Source organism: Thunnus maccoyii, chromosome 19, assembly GCF_910596095.1.
Source record: "Thunnus maccoyii chromosome 19, fThuMac1.1, whole genome shotgun sequence".
In the NCBI taxonomy this organism is placed as follows: domain Eukaryota; kingdom Metazoa; phylum Chordata; class Actinopteri; order Scombriformes; family Scombridae; genus Thunnus; species Thunnus maccoyii.
The window spans coordinates 13,821,853-13,838,316 of record NC_056551.1 but is presented as its reverse complement, the minus strand read 5'-3'; the positions used below and the strand labels follow the sequence as shown (position 1 = coordinate 13,838,316).

At 40.7% G+C, this 16,464-nt stretch overlaps 1 protein-coding gene across 1 annotated transcript; it reads right to left on the bottom strand.

The window, feature by feature from the left end:
- On the bottom strand, window positions 1–12,415 carry slc20a1b (solute carrier family 20 member 1b). The gene is made up of 11 exons (XM_042395017.1): window positions 12,104–12,415; window positions 10,306–11,021; window positions 9,891–10,031; window positions 9,010–9,095; window positions 8,618–8,714; window positions 4,892–5,011; window positions 3,330–3,611; window positions 2,507–3,098; window positions 2,160–2,345; window positions 1,961–2,045; window positions 1–1,734 (listed from the first exon to the last, which is right to left on the bottom strand). Exons 2-11 carry the CDS (start codon window positions 10,652–10,654, stop codon window positions 1,579–1,581), a joined length of 2,094 nt encoding a protein of 697 aa, XP_042250951.1. The 5' UTR covers window positions 10,655–11,021; window positions 12,104–12,415; the 3' UTR covers window positions 1–1,578.
- Between the last annotated feature and the right edge of the window lie 4,049 nt (window positions 12,416–16,464).

The following is a 16,464-nucleotide window of genomic DNA, read 5'->3' as shown; positions in this document are numbered from 1 at the left end:
TATTTTCCCATTTTTATTTTTCATTTGTTTTTCATCCATCAGTGTGGACTGGATTATGTTGATGTGCATTAAAAAAAACAAAACAAAAAAATCTTCTTTGGTACCTAAGGGAAAATAAAACAGTTAAGGCAACTACAGCATCTACAAGTCTGAAATGTAGTACTGCAACCAAATGACCACACACCGGTGGGATGCAACGTATGTCTGCCCTCATTCAAACAAAGAGACCAGATCAGCTCAACACCAAACCATCCGGTTAGATAACTTCCAGGTTTAGGTTCCTGCTCCTCCTCACTTACAACCTTATTCAGCTTCTCAGGCTGACGGAGAAAGGGGGGGTGGGGGAACAAAAGCAACCCAATTGTCTAGGCAGGTGCAAATTCCACAGACAAGAAGAAGAAAAAAAAAAAAAAAAAAAAACACACTAGTTGATACAAGGTGAACTAGAAAAACAAGGCTGAAGCAGGACTAAAGCATTTAACCATCATGGATGATGCAATCAAGTTTTAACAGGAGACTTAAGGTCTTGAGCACATTTTTGCATTAATCAACATTCTGTTGTTACAGTTCTCAAATTCAAGTAACAAAAGTTATTTCAGGCAGTTAACTTCTGCACTGATAAAGAATGTAGGGCCTCACGAGATTCAGATGAAAGAACGGGATAGTGGACAGATAATCCGTTGACTTTAACGAGGAGGACTTTGGCATTTCCTGCCACAAGTGTGCTGACTTTATGCTTTTGGTACAGTATTTGACATTAATCTGCAGGTGGTCATCCAGTGTATAGAATTAGTGCTTCTATCCTTGTAAGTTACTTTGCAGGGCTGTGAATGTGATCAGATAATTTGTGGGTTTAGTAGAAAACAGTCACAAACCTCCCTACGTTTTCTTCACTTGTCAATTTTGTTCTATATCAGAGGAGGGAAACAAATGTCCCGGTTTAGCAGATTTAAGAAGCCAGATGCTAAATGTTAGTTCATTAATAAAAACTTGGATTGGGGGGGGGGGGGGGGTGGGGGGGGAAAATCACACACATACACACCAATAACCTTGTTTTTTTGCACCTAAAATACTGCTGTTGCAGCTATGTTACCTTCAGCATGTGATATGACTTGAGAGTTACATCTGGAAAAGGCTAATACTGCATTTTAATTGTTCTTTTCTTTCTAACTTGTAAAACAAAATTAAAACAGCATGGTGGTATATACATAATTGCAAAGTAAAAAAAAAAAAATGGAAGAATGAGTATTAGAAAAAGAAAATCAGTTGATGCTTTTAGATACTCTTTACAGAATGAGATATGAAAAAGCAAGTCAGAACAAAGAAATGCAATCTACCCACTGGAAGTTATGTGGCCCAAATGGAATAAACAGCAAATTCTAGGTTGAAAATGATGCAGCCAAGAACCACAGGCCCATATCACAAGTCCTTCCAAAACATTTCATTTTTTTTTCCTTTTTCTTCCAAAGTTGTTGGCTTGAGGTAAGCGATATATTTTGGCCTCCCAACTTTACTCCTCTTCTGGTGCGCACTGGAGCGGCTTCTTTTTCCTCCCCTGCTTGGGGCGCAGCCGAAGGCTCACAGGATGCCATAGATGAAGATGGCCATGATGGCAGCACTGATCAGACCAGAGATGGGCACAGTCACAAACCATGCCATGAAGATGTTTCTAAACAGACGCCAGTCTACTGCTTTCCTGGAGCGCAGCCATCCTACTGCCACCACAGAGCCCACCTGGAAACACACAGCAGTTGTTACATAAGTCCCATTATCATTATCCCTTAAATGTGACTTTATATTACCCGTCTGCATTTCTAAAAATGTAATATCTCATTAAGAAACTTGCTCCACATTTGGATCATCTACTAGACTGGGTTCCTGTTTACTGTAACCTCCCTCACACTAAATAATCTCTTCCCCTGTGTCTCACTCTAGTTTCCAGACCACAGTATTAGCTTACCTTGCAGTGGGTGGTGGAGACAGGCAGGCCAATGTTAGAGGCAACCACGACAGTTAGGGCTGAGGCCAGTTCAATGCTGAAACCACTGCAGGGAAACAAAAACAACACTCATGTGTCTCAGGAGTATACGAGTATGCCTGCTACATTCAAGGACTGGTCATGTCTGAGGAGGATGTGGTTTTCTGACTAGAATCTGTACCTTGAGGGGGTGATGGGGGTAAGGTCCCTGCCCATAGTCTGGATCACTCGGCGACCCCACACCCAGAGACCAGCACAGATGCCCACACCTCCATATAGCAGCAGCCAAATGGGTGTGGGTTCATTTGAAGACACACTGTTGGTTGTGTAAACGAGCCACAGAGCTACCAATGGTCCAATGGCATTACTGCAGAGGAAAAAATTTGGTTATTTAAATAGTGGCCAAAGATACTGACATTGAGTTGAACTGTGATAAGTAAAGATGTCAGCCACAACACGGAATAATAGTGTCATCCTATCAGCCTGTTGACTGATAATAACATGACCTTCAGGAAGGAGTGCGCATACCTAACGTCGTTTCCTCCATGGGCGAAGGATCCGAAGCAGGCGGTGAGAATTTGGAGGAACTGGAAGAGAGTTGAGACTTCTGGCTTGTCGGCTTCAGGCCCATCATCATCCAGAGAGCTTTGGCTGCTACCTGCATCCTCCTTCCCTATTTCTAGTGCGACATCGCCCTCTCCCAATCCTTCAGGAGTTGTGTGCTCTGCCACAGCATTGCAGTAGCTGGTGTAACTGTCCATACGCACACGCTTCCTTTCCTGACCACCTGACCCAGGGGCCTTGTCACTATCTTCGCTGGCTCGGAACTCCCCTTCTTTATGTTTGAAGTCTCCGTGCATGCCGATGATGGCCATGGTGTAGGAGGTGTAGCTGTTGTTGCGTCGGATAGGTCGGTCACTCGCCTCACCCATGCAGTCACCAACCTTGGCCAGGTGGAGCTTGTGCAGTAGGTCCTTGTAGAGGCCAGAGTCCTTGTGGACAGTGTGGTACTGGCTGTAACCGTTACTGGGAATCTGTGCTGGCCTGTTGAACTGGACCTGATTGGGAGTATTTGTGGAGCCGTTGCTGTGCTGATTGTTTGATTGAATCTGTTTGGGCACTGCAGAAAGGGGTAACAGATTAATCAAATTTTGTAAATCTACAGTTGTGATCAAAAAGTGTTATTTTATAATTATCTTTGCAGCAGAAGAGTTAAATTGGAAAATAACAATAACCTCTGTCTGGCCGTTTGTAGTGCAAGGTGGATATTGAACTGTTTGCATCAAAACCATTTAGCTGTCAGTACATCATTTTAAATACATATAAATGTACTGTCTCTTGTCATACTTACAACCATTTGCATTGTTGTAGTCCGTGTCATCAGAATCTCCAATGTCAAACGCCACCTTGCGTTCCTTATTAGTTTCTCCGTCGTCAGAATCTCCAATGTCGAACGCCACCCTGCGCTCCTCAGGGGCAGCCTGGGGCTGTGCAGGGGGGTTTTGATTGACAGCTGGGGTGGTAGGCGTAGACGTTTCCTTGGCAGTCTGTTTCAGGATTGGACAGTGGACCTCTCTCAGTTCCCTCTTCTCCATCAGGGGGCTCTCAGAGGGGCTGGAAGACTTCATATCTCCTAGTAGGGGAGGAGTTGGAGTGAGATATTGCTTGGGTCATGTCCAAACATATACACAGTTCAGCAGAGAAATACTAGCACAGGACATGTGTTTCCTTTTAACCTAAGCTGTAGGGAGTCAAGAATTGCATAACCAGTGTCAAAAAAACCTTTGTCCTGGAGATGCAACGTTACCTCTGTTCAAAAGCAAACCCGTGTTCACAGGATGAGATAAATGGATTATCACCTTAAGGAACATATTTACACTACCGCTAGCGGCTTAACTTATGAAAGACGATAAGACTCAACGCTGCATGTGGCTCACATGACATTTGTTTGTGGTTTTAAAGTGAATCAGATACTCAATGCCAATATTTTCTATGTGATAATCCAAAGGGTGTTCCAGCCAGTTGGCCACATTGCATCATCCAAACTAGTCATGGCCAGAGCTGAAGTAATCTGTCACCACCGCCTTCTTCCCCACACATGCACCGCAAATGCCATGTCAACCACTTAAGGCAACCTATGCTTATTTTAGTCAAGGAGGTAAAGACCAATTAGTGGATCACTATGACCCAATTAGGCTGCTTGTCTGGTGGGTGGGTGGTGATCTAAACAGATCATGCTTGGTCAGGAGAGCCTGCTGTCTCTCGGTTACTGTAAGAGATTCCACTGGACAGTTAAGGTCAGTATCACTCAAAGAATACGTAAAATATCCTTGCAGCCAGGCAGTCAGATGTACCTCGCAGACAATTACCAGGTTTATCAACATTGCTAGAAGTAGAGAAAGCTAAAAAGATAAATTTTTGAATTTTTAAGGTTACCTGGAACTGTACCATTAAACACAAATGAACTACATTTGTGCACTAGCTAGTGTTAGATATAGCAATTCTGTCATCTGCCCATATAGATTGTTAATGTACTAACAAAGAAGGCAAGACTAAACCTTTTAGGAAAGACCATTGAATATAAAAGCACTGTACTGTATTCATGAACATATTGTAGTTGTTTGTTTTTTTTTTACTTTAATCCAGGATTATAGAACAAAAGTGGTGACAATATTTTCTTATGATTTTCATTAGTGTGACTCCATTATAACACTATCCCTAAGCTCCATTTACGGGATTAATATGAGCCCTTAGTATGAATAGGCTGAGGTTACATGTGCAATGCAAAAATCTCTCACTTGTCCAGTGGCTTAAGTGAGGAAACCACCATCTCAATGGTCAGCTTAAACAGTTGACACGGATTTGAAAACTGATTTGTCAGGTTGCCTAAATCAAAAACATAATGTGACTTACGTTCAATCTTCTTCTTGAGCCGTGGGCAGACAATAAACCAGACCACGATGGCAGTCAACACAGAGAAGCCCAACGAGATGAGCAGGATGCCCCACCAAGGGATCTTGTCAAATCCCAGCACTGAAGGACCGCCAGGTACCACAGGCAGAAATCAGACAAAGGCAAATAGAGAAAGGCAGTTTTTAAAAAACAAGGCAGCGGGTGCCATCTTCTTCAGTGGACAACACAGAAAGTTACATTGCATAGACTGAAATACCAAAAAGTACAATTGAGAGTTTTTGTGAAGCTATTTAAATGTAGTGAGAGATAGTATTTACAAGTCAAAATGAGGTCATACCAGGATAATTAAATTTCAGGAGGTACTTGTACTTTCATTTAAAATATGTATGGCCCCAATGAATGAAAATTAACTTCAGGGCAATAGAAATAACTTCAAAGACATCTGGTCATATGTGCCATTTTTTGGCTCTAGTTGTGAAGATTACAAGCGTAAATGCATTGCTTCATTGTGCCACGTCCTAGTTAAATATGGAAAGCATGTGTACCCCCCTACATGTGAACAGTTATGTAACACCTAAAGGTGAAAGAGCAAAGATGTCACCATGACCCCCAAGCGCCCAGCTAACAACTGCACATGGACAAAGAGTTCCTTAAAAGGCGACATTACTTAGGGAGAAAAGGGGAAAGAAAGGGGAGTCATTCAGTGAGGCTGTTTGCTGTAGCAATAAGGGCACCCTTCTGCCAAGACTGCAGCAAAGCTGGTGCAGCGGAGGTAGACGTAATGCAGTGTGTGCGGGCAGAAAGCAACGACATAAATTTCCCTTTGGAAGCAGTCATCTTTGTCTTACAGAGAGGATGCAAGTCAGCAGTGTGGTTAAGAGAAAACAAAAACAAGAGCCGCTGAAAATTCCAACAATACTTCTGGCGAGGTGACCTTGGCCATGCATAATTAACATACACACTTCCACTAGCTTTGGACTGTTTGGGAAGTTTAAGATAAACAAAAGGAAATTGAGGGCCAAGGCTAAGCGATAAGTGTCTCGGTCGCTGTGTTCATTTGAAGGCAGAGTCCACAGTGCACTCTCTCCACTGAGTCACGCTGCAGCATGAGACTGCAGAGCACCTAACTGATGTTTATTTAGTTACGCAATGGAAGCTCACTCCCTTCAGAACGGAGAGACATAAGAGGAAAAACCAGAAGGTGACTGTAACAGCTGAGCCTCCCTGTCCTTCACTGGAGTGCATCAGCTCACATGTAGCTAGACATCGAGAAACAGGTGTGGTTCAGCTAGACATTACAGGGCAGTAATTCCAGTAAATTTAGGAAAAAGAAAAAAAAAAAAAAGGGGGACAAAAAACAATCCTAAAATGACAAAGAAAAGGGGCCTGACAGCATTCACATGGACAGTCTTTGTCACCGTGACTCATTCGTGAGCAACTTCCTACGAAATAAAAAGAAAGGATTAAAAAACAACACTAGCTTCGGTCTAGCTGTCCGATAAATACTCCCACACAAAGGGGTGAGTTTATACCACAGCCATGCAGTGGGATGAATGGGACTGCACAGGAAATGGAATTTAACCACGGCTGCGTTCCAAACCCCTCCCCAAAACCTCTGCATCCCATGGTCTACATAACACAATAACATGGTTTGTTGTTCTTTTTCCATTACTATACATGCAGCTCACCACCAACCTCAATTACAATGTTGAATGTTACAGTGGTTGTTTATGACTCACTTGGCAAGGAACCTTTGGTTATCTGTCCTCACTTTTGTCTACAACCCAGCATAACACTTACCAAGAGTATTACGTGACAATAGCATTAAGTATCAGCACTAAAGGGGTCTGTAAGCTCAACATCCACTCCTCACAAAGAGTATCTATCCATGGTACCAGTCAACAACAGCAACCTCTGAGTACACTTAAGATTTGGATTCAGGACCATAGCTCAGGTTAAAATAAGTCATGTATACCATGACGTGAGCATCGGTTTTATGTTGCTGACTGTTTGGTGTCCCCAGAGCAACCAACGCCACTGGGTGTTTGTTTTTCAGAGGGTAACCCAGGCAGAAAATTGGCATCCAGCTAAACGCATTGAAGTTCATCAATTGAGGCTGGTGTGAGGGGTCAAAAATGTACTGTAACTATGACACTCAGCACTTTGAAACATAGACTGGTATGCAAAAAAGACCTGCATATGAAACAGGCTCTGTGACATGTCTCTGAAGACTGGAAGCATAGCCTTACCTAAAAGTTAAATAAAGTAAAGCAACTTTGCAATATGGACAGAATTCAGCAGATGTAGGGAACTGTTCCTTGTATCTGAGATGCCTAAAAGCACTGACAGTGACTTTATATGGATGTAACTTAAATCCAGTTGACAAACACTTGTGGGACATTTTAAGTGAGTAGGAATCATAATTCTGTCTCTGTGTAGATTTTAACTTTACATTCATTGGGGCTGCAGTGGAGTGACAGCGGTTGAGTGATTTATAAGGCGTGAAGAACCCAAGTCACACCAAGCCTCATCTGTAAAGGATCGACAGCTGACCCTCAAATTCTTTGCCCTGAACGGCAATCATTTTTGTGCATGCTGACTTGAAGTCTCTGGCACTGGTATATATATATTAAGTATAGGAATGTGCTGTGGGATGCCTGGTGTCCAATCACACTACTGTGCTAGGATCTAGATCAGGGGAACACCAAGTACTATCTCAGGAAACCAAACATACTGTACTCAGTTGACTGCAGATACTGCTGCTGTATTAGAGTGCATAAATCGGCAATGTTGAGCTATTGTTTTGTGCCAGTGTAGTATGCCATCTAAAGCTGGACCTGAAATGAGCAGGGGATGTGTGACTTGACAAAATAGTCTTTGGCAACTAATCATGCACAAATCTATGAGGATTATCCTGATGTTAAACTGGCCACACGGCAACCTTGAGGCTTTAACAATGAGCCTGTGTGTGGTGACAATTTCATAGGAGATGGAGTGGGTTTTTGTTAAGGTGTCTAAAATGCAATATCACACCTTTTTTTTGTTTTAATATGGAGGCACCCAAGTACAGGTCCCCATGTACAGTGCGTTGAGGTGTGAGGGACTTCACACAACTGTACAGAATGTGCCTGACTAAGCAGGGTTATGGGCTATGCTGGAACCGCAAGTGATCTCTTCTCTGAGTGCGCTGATGTGCATGTACGCATCAGCGCACTCTATCTGGTCATACTCTGGCCTGTAGCCGCCATTTAATGGCCCAGGCCAGCTGAACTGTTAGGCCCTGTAGAGAGAAGAGAACAAAAGGAGCAAAAGTTGCTCATTTAATAAAGAGTTTCTTGAAGACAAAAAAGCCAACAAGTATTCACTATACAATTTCTGAGCAGAAATACGACTAGTGGCACAGGACAATTATGACAAATTTGAACTCCCTCTTTACTTCTCTTTTCCTCCTCCATGTCTGAAGGCCATAGACAGTGACGTCAAGAGTTAAGTGAAATCATCTCCCTGTTGTGCTCTGCTCTAAAAATTTTAGTCCAGCTATGACCCACATAGAACCACAAGCAAGAGAGGCCCAGAAAACATGTTAAAATAAACACAGCTTCTGTGAAAATGGTAAACACAGTCTGGAATACATGTGGGCATCCGGCTGTCTGAGGGAGCAGTTTATTTTAAGCTGTGGCTGTGGGCAGGCATGCAGAGCAAAATGACTGAAACAATGATACTCACTCGGAGCGCCAGTGAACATGATGGAGAACAGGTTGATTCCCATGGTTATGGCATAGAAGACAGGCAGGGCCCTCAATCCATTAGGCACAGGGTCTTTCTACAGGAACAAAACACAGCAGTCAGAAATCCACTATATCACTATATGAACAAAACTGCCCCATTTTGTTGTCAGGTTACAGTTGCTGGTATAAAAAAAGGGCACAGGGGTAACTTGAACCTTGCCATATGATGCAGATAAGGACTGTTTCAGAGAACAGTGGTGTTATTCATGTAACAACACTTCCTCATTTTTATTTTGAGCATGGTACTAGTACAGTGTTGAAACTGACCTAAACGCATCACAAGTTCTTTTCTCACTACACATGCTACAAACAATTTGACAGCCAGCTTACCTTGTGTAAGATGAACATGCGCACAAAGTAGAAAACAATGCCGGACATTATACCAGACAGAAGGGGACTCAGGAACCAGGAACCAACTGCAAGATAAAATAAAAAATAAAAAAGGACAGTTACACCACAACAACAAAGAAAAACTTCCGTGTTAAACCTCAAACTAAACAATATCTGTTTTCTAGGAAAGGCAATACCACAATCAGTACATGTGAGATTCAAACAGGAAACTCCCTCTCAGCCTATGTTATGCTACTTGTCAGTTATAACTATAAAAGTGGTAACAACCAGTTCCCTGGTAAAGTGGACAATATTTTGCAACATTGCTATTTGTCCCATAGAAAAGGGAAGGTTGATCTTTTTATACTTTAATTTCAACCTTTCAATCAATAAGGGTTCTTACCATGACCTTGTTATAAAATTTCATGACTGAATGACTTATTTTACTAAAAAAGAAAAAAAAAAGAAAAGAAAAAAAGGGGCAAACAGTCTGCTTAACATCAAGTTCAGGCTTTCTGTATATGAACATAGAACGGAAAACCATCTAATGCAACAAATGTGAGAAACAAGTTGTGTAATTAAGCCTGCTATTGTATATTCCTGTATTGCTTCATGTTCTAGGACTTGAGTGCTCATCAAACGTTCTGTCATATAAATAAAAGACACAACATCACTATTGAAACATATCACATCAAATTTAGCTCTCAACCTGGATTGTTGACCTAGATATTGAAGGTCCACCACACAGACAAAGCACCAGCTAATGTATTATGGTCACACTGTATTATGGTCTACCTGTCACATCCTGCCAAATATAATCTGTGATGCAATTCAAACATTGACGAGATTTCTAGGTCAGCTGATTAGAATGTCTGACTTACCAATACGAAGGAGTTCAAGCCACTTGACTCCCTGCTGGCCTCTGGCAACCAGCGAGAAGCCAATAGTAGCACCAACAATGCAGTGTGTTCCAGAGATGGGAAGCTTAAGAAATGAGGCGGCCAGCTGCCACACAGCAGAACCTAACGAGAATAAATTGATCACATTAGATGTGACATGCTGACCTCATTTTAGCCTTCAACATACCTTTTCAGACAACTTGCAGTTACAGCTTAAAAACAAAAACTTGTAAAAACTATTCAATAATTTACAATTATTTACAGCTGTTTGTTTGACATTTGTATTTCATAGTTGTAAAAACCAAACAGTGCCAAGCTCTATGTGCCACTGATCTCTGTTCGCAGGGTTCAATGACTGCAGGTTTAATTACATGCAAGATAAGCTGCAGATACTCACCAAACATAGCACTGATGGATCCAGCCATCAACACATGCTCAGAGCCATTGTACATGCCCACGTCGATGATACCCTTGCGGATGGTTTCGCTCACTTTGGCCCCAAGGAGCACAGAGCCCAGAGTTTCAAATATTGTGGCCAGAACGCAAGCCTGTCGCAAGGTGACCACCCCAGAGCCCACAGCTGTGCCAAATGAATTAGCAACGTCATTGGCACCCACAGAAAAGGCTAAGATGAAGGCGATGAAGAAGCCAAGAATCAGCAGCCACATGTACTCTGTCATAGCAGTATGGGTCACTAACCCTACTGTGCTGACTACCATCATTGCAGTCACAGTTGTTGAAACCATGATTGTACACTATGGAGGAATTGCTTCACAATCTTAAAGGGAATGAATGCCTGTCAAAATAGCTATTTATATAATGCTATCTCTAAACAGCAGCTAGTAAAATAAAGAGGTACAAGGTAAATAAATAATTCACTTTTTTTAGGCCCACCTGTCAAGCAGGATTTCTGAGATTCAGTAGTGCAAACTTGAAATGTTTTACCTGGGATTGACCAGAAAACAGCTAAAGGTAAACAGAGGTCTAAGTGTGGGCTTATTGCTATCCTGTAATTATACTAGATCTGTTGCTGTTCCTTTGGTGCTGAGCTATCATGCAGAGTGAACAGACAGCCATTGTGCAACTGTAACTGCAGATGAGCAGGGGTACATCCTGAAAAGACAAGAGACAGAAAAGGCTTTCTTTAATAACAGTTTCTCCTCATTCCACCTTCATGAAAAGTAAGCACCAAAGACAATGACAACGGAGGGGAAATGCACAGAGGGCATTGTTCGTCCGTCCCCCCTTTCTTTCTTTTTTTTTTTTTAACTCGGGGAGACAAGCTTCTTTAAAAATTAAACTAAAAACAAGGCAAGCAACGTGGAAAAAACTCGTGTTGTAAACGCTGGCATCAGAAGCAGGACCCCTAGTACATGCCTTGCCTTGAATAAAGGCCAATGGGAAGCCATTTTTGAGAAGTGTCGCAGGAAGAAGGAACCGGCGTATATTTAACACCAACGTCCTCTATATGTTACCCAAACACTTCACTCATGTCATTGTTTGCTGCTTCTTTGAACATCGGTGACCATAAATGTCGTTATGAGATAACCAGTACTTTATCTATAACAGGAGACATAATTGTTTCTGCGTGCGCACGTGTCGTCATCCATTCATAGAACACGGAGCTGAACACGAGCGCCGTCTGTTCATGTGATAAACAGCTCGGCTCGTTTTAGACTTAGCGTTAAGTCTTTAATGTGCCGTTGTAACAACTATAATATGATAGCTAATGTGTCCATTTTTCGTAGATTTAATTGTCTTTGACGTGTTTTTTTTTTCGTAAGAGGGGACGCAACCGGATATGACTTAATTTGGGTGTGCAGAAAATGTCGTGTGTATATTTCCAATGAAGTGTTTGCTGCTAACGTTAGCGTAACATTAAAGTAACGGATACTTTTCATTCATTGGTTCAAATATACATGAGCTCATGGTTACAGTAACACACGGATTTAACAATTAACCATAATCTTAAGTCACACAGGATGTTTAACCTATATTCGTTTTGTCTTATTATGACAAGCTAACATGTCACTCGAATCATTTGTGCCGGATACAAAAGCTTCACAAACCTTGCTAACGCTAGCATTAGCTTTACATTCACATCGACATTAATTTTAGTAAAGTTACATGTTGAGTGAATAAGCCACAAGGAGTTCTCTATTATGACAAAAAGGAGACTTTAAGTTCTTACTCACCACACGTTAAGTTGTCGGTCCGGTGAAGAAAAGTGTCTGCTAGCCAGTAAGCTAATTAACCGCGCGCGCACACACACCGTCGCGGGCGCGGGACGATGAAAAATTCAGCTGTTATGAAATATATCTTCCTCCAAAAAAAGCTTATTTACGTTTTAAAAAAATACAGTAACTTCTTCCTATGGTTATTTATCTGATTCAATGTTTAAATAGGTCCGTATCTTCAGGTCCAGAAATGTCTCAGTTTGAATGAGCAAGCGTCACGACTGCATGTGGAGATCTGTGCTCTAGCCGGGTGAGAGAACAGAGGCTTCTTTTTTTATTGGATACACCCTTCAGGAAGCCGCGCCCCCACCCCCCCTTACTCCCCCACCCTCCTCACCCAGCTGTCAGCAGGACGGGTTTTTTTTTTTGTTTTTTTTTTACCTCATCATGTGTTTAGTGCTCATCAGAGGAGCACACTTTTTTTTTTTTTTTTTTTTTTTTTTTTTTTTTTTTTTTTACAACCTTTTTCTTCAAGTTATTATATACAAAACCTACATGAGAACATTTCTGGTCACAGCTATTTAATCACTAGTCTACTTTTTGTCACTTATTGTCATGTGACTACGTTTCAAACATATAACCTTGCAGACGAATAGACAAAACACAAGTACACCTTGTACCTAGTGGTGGAAGAAGTACTCAGATCTTTCACTTAAGTAAAAGTACCAATACAGCAATGTAAAAGTACTCCATTAGAAGTAAAAGTCCTGCATGAAAAATCCCACTAAGGAAAAAGTACATAAGTGTTATCTATGTAACTGTACTTAAAGTATTGAAGTAAAAGTACTCATTTCAGTCCTCTGACTGATATATTATTATATATGACATCATTAGATCATTAATACTGAAGCATCAGTGTGTAAGCAGCATGTTACTCTTGTAGCTGCTGGAGGTGGAACTGGTTTGAACTACTTTATATACAGTTAGCTATTTTAGTCCAATGCTTCCCAACCTAGGAGTTGGACTCCTCCAAAGGGTCACCAGATAAATCTGAGGGGTCATGAGATGATTAATGTGAGAGGAAAGAAGACAAAACAAAGTTCTGATACACAAATCTATTTTCAGTTTTTTGACTTTTTGTCTAATCTTTGATTTTGGTGAAATATTGGATCATTTGAACATTTAGTGAAATGAAACCATGTGAGAAGTTTAGAGAGAAAAAAATCAAAAGCCAAAAAGGTTGTAAACCACTGGTTTCATCTTTAACATTGTGTTGTATTTTAAAAGCTTGTTATATTATCCATTGTGTCAATTTTTCATCTGAAAAATAACTAAAGCTGTCAAATAAATGTAGCAGAGTAGAAAGTACAATATTTCCCTCTGAGATGTAGTGGAGTGGTGTAAAGTAGCAAAAACACAAAAAACAAAAAACAAAAAAACCCCGCAAAAAACACCCCATCCCCCTCCCGCCCCCCCAACTAAAAGTTGTACAGAACTTGAGTGAATGTTATTTTCCACCTCTGCTTGTAGGCTACCTACCGTTTTCCTAACTACTGTCATGTCTAAAACAGTGCAGGAACACAGCCAGTGGTGGTAATTTATTCGAAAATGATAACATCCAACAGTTGTTTTCTCTGGTTATTGTTCTTTTATTGTTTATCAAGAGAGACCTGTGTAAATATGCTGCACTGAGAAAAGTCAGACATGTTCTGGCTGATTATGTAACAGTTTAGTCAAAACGTGTTTCGTTTTTGCATGGCAGCAATGAGTGAAACGTAGAACACCACATAATACAACTGTAATAACAGCTCATGTACCCTCATAATTATTTTTTTACGAGCTCATTCCCACCATTGTCTTTCCCCACTAAACGTCACGTCTTTTGAGGATCATGGAAAACTTTCCCCTCTCCCCCTATCTATTGGGCAATGTTAAGGGTTTCCCGTAATCACTTGTTACGATTCTTGCCGAGCACCTGAAGGCAGCATTTTAGGAGGGAGTGGCGATTACGTCTGTTTCAAAACTACTCGTACTACTCGTAGAGAGTTTTACACTTAAAAATTGCGCCTATTTTAACTCCCACATTAGCCAACATAGCAGTTAGTCACACTGATGAAAAATAAACTCAGTGTTTACTTCCTTGTCGTTGTGTGGAGGCCAGTTACTGAAAAGTGACCTCGACCCAATCAAAGATTAGATTATGGTGGGACTATCAATGTCAGAGAAGGACTCGGAAATCATGTTTACTGATGTGTGTTTTATACCTTCTACTCCAATTGGCCTGTAATATGCTTTAGTAAAGACCTCATTCAAAAGCACTAGCAATTACTGTTTGTACGTGTAAAGGTCAAATGGCATACTTACAGAAATGGCAGCTGATTGGATATAACCATTTTACTTAATGTCGTATAGTCTACATCCAGTATGTAAATAATACAATAACTTCATGGGGCAGTCAGAGACTATTGTGTGAATAAGTAACCTGAGACAGCAGCACATGCTGTTTTTCGCAAGAGGTTCTTAAAAGTCATCTTATCTCCTAGTCTTATGATACTCAAATCCTCCACAGCTTTCATGTGTAACACTCACATGACTCCAAATAAAATTCGATGAATGGTGTCATCCCAGGGTCAAAAGTGATTATTCCCAGTTACACTGAATTAATCACGATGATGACACTGCGTTCAAAGACATGATTTAGATCGTGTTAATTTTTTGTTATATTTACTTCTGGCTTATGTAAGAGTACACAAGATAGTAAATGATTGACCGAATGAATAAATGATTGAATGACAGGGTTAGACAAAAGCAAGCGCAATACATTTTACATTTTGCATTAGGATACTATTTCCTTTGATTCACGTGGAGCCAAATGACACCACAAAGGCTTTTCGAGGTTGAGTGCTATACATGCAGTACCTGTCTTGTTTTTTGGGTTTTTTTTTTTTTTTTTTATCAGTAGACTATGTGTCATACATTTTGATGCCCGCTCCCAAACAGCCATGGAGCTTAATTTGTGCATTTTTTTTAAACATTGAACAAAGAACTCATTTTGTGTCAGATATACAGGGCAATGTTTCTTGCTCTCTGCATGGTTAAACAGCGCCATCTGGCATATGACTTTAGTAATAAGATGTTTTCTCTGCCTCCTCTTGTATCGGGATTTGAAGGTCAAAATCTGTCTTTTTTGAAAAACAGTTTTCAGTCCCTGCAAGAACAAACAATGTTGGCTCATGTTTTCAACCAGTAGCACTTAAATACATGATTCTTGCCAGTAAAACAGCTGTTTTAAGACAGAAGGGTGATTATTATCTTATATTCTGATAGTGATTTTTGCACACACATAGTTTTTATCATCAGTATGCAAGCACATAGTCCACCCCCACTACACAGAAATGTAAATTACTGTCCCTTTCTTACAATGTTATGTTTGCTTATATGTTATGTTACGTTATGTTACAATGTTATATTTGTGTTTGTGTTTATGTTTATTGTTTAATGTTCATGTTTATTGCTTTTTTCTGTTGACATCTGGACCCCACTGAATTCACTGTACTTGCCACCTGGCGAATAAATAAATAAATCTGATTCTGATACTTCTAAAATTATGCGGGTTTTTTTTTTTTTTTTTTTTTTTTGTTTTTTTTTTTTTGTTTGTTTTTTTAATTAAAAACAGCTGGGCATCATTGCTTGATACTGACAACTTCGGCATTTTTTTTTTTTTAAAACAACAAACTTTATTAACAACAGGTTAACATATACATTTCAAGTAGGGGTCAAATAATATGCACACACCATACATTGCATAACAACAGCGTGTGAGCATACATAACACAAAATCTAAGACAGACAGACAAGGGGGAAAACACAAACAAAATAAAAACCTAAGACAAATATACAGGGGGCAACACATGAGCACAATATTGCCAACCCTTTATGAATTTATAGAGCACCAACCAAGTTATTATCATCATCAAGAGCAGCCCTTTTCTCATTTAAAATGATAAATACTGAGACATAGCCGTAATAATTTAAACGGCGCTGCTGGAGGAAGATCGACTTCCTCTCCCCAGTGTGAGCTCAGCTACCTGTGGACACTGAATAGATTTGAAACTGGCCTTCTCCTCTTAAACAATACTTGCTAACCTGAATAAGATGGAGCACAAAATGTGTGACCCCAGTTTAGGAACTGGAAAGAGGAGCTTTTGTAGTAGGGGCGTTCAAAGCATGGATGTATGGTTCAAAGCTGGACAAGCGCACATGCTAGTGCCTGAGCAGCTCATTGTAAGACGGACTCCCGTCTGAACCAATCAGAATTGCCGCAGAAAAACAAAAATCCAATGAACGCCCGCTTTACCACTTGTAAGGCGGGTCTTCCG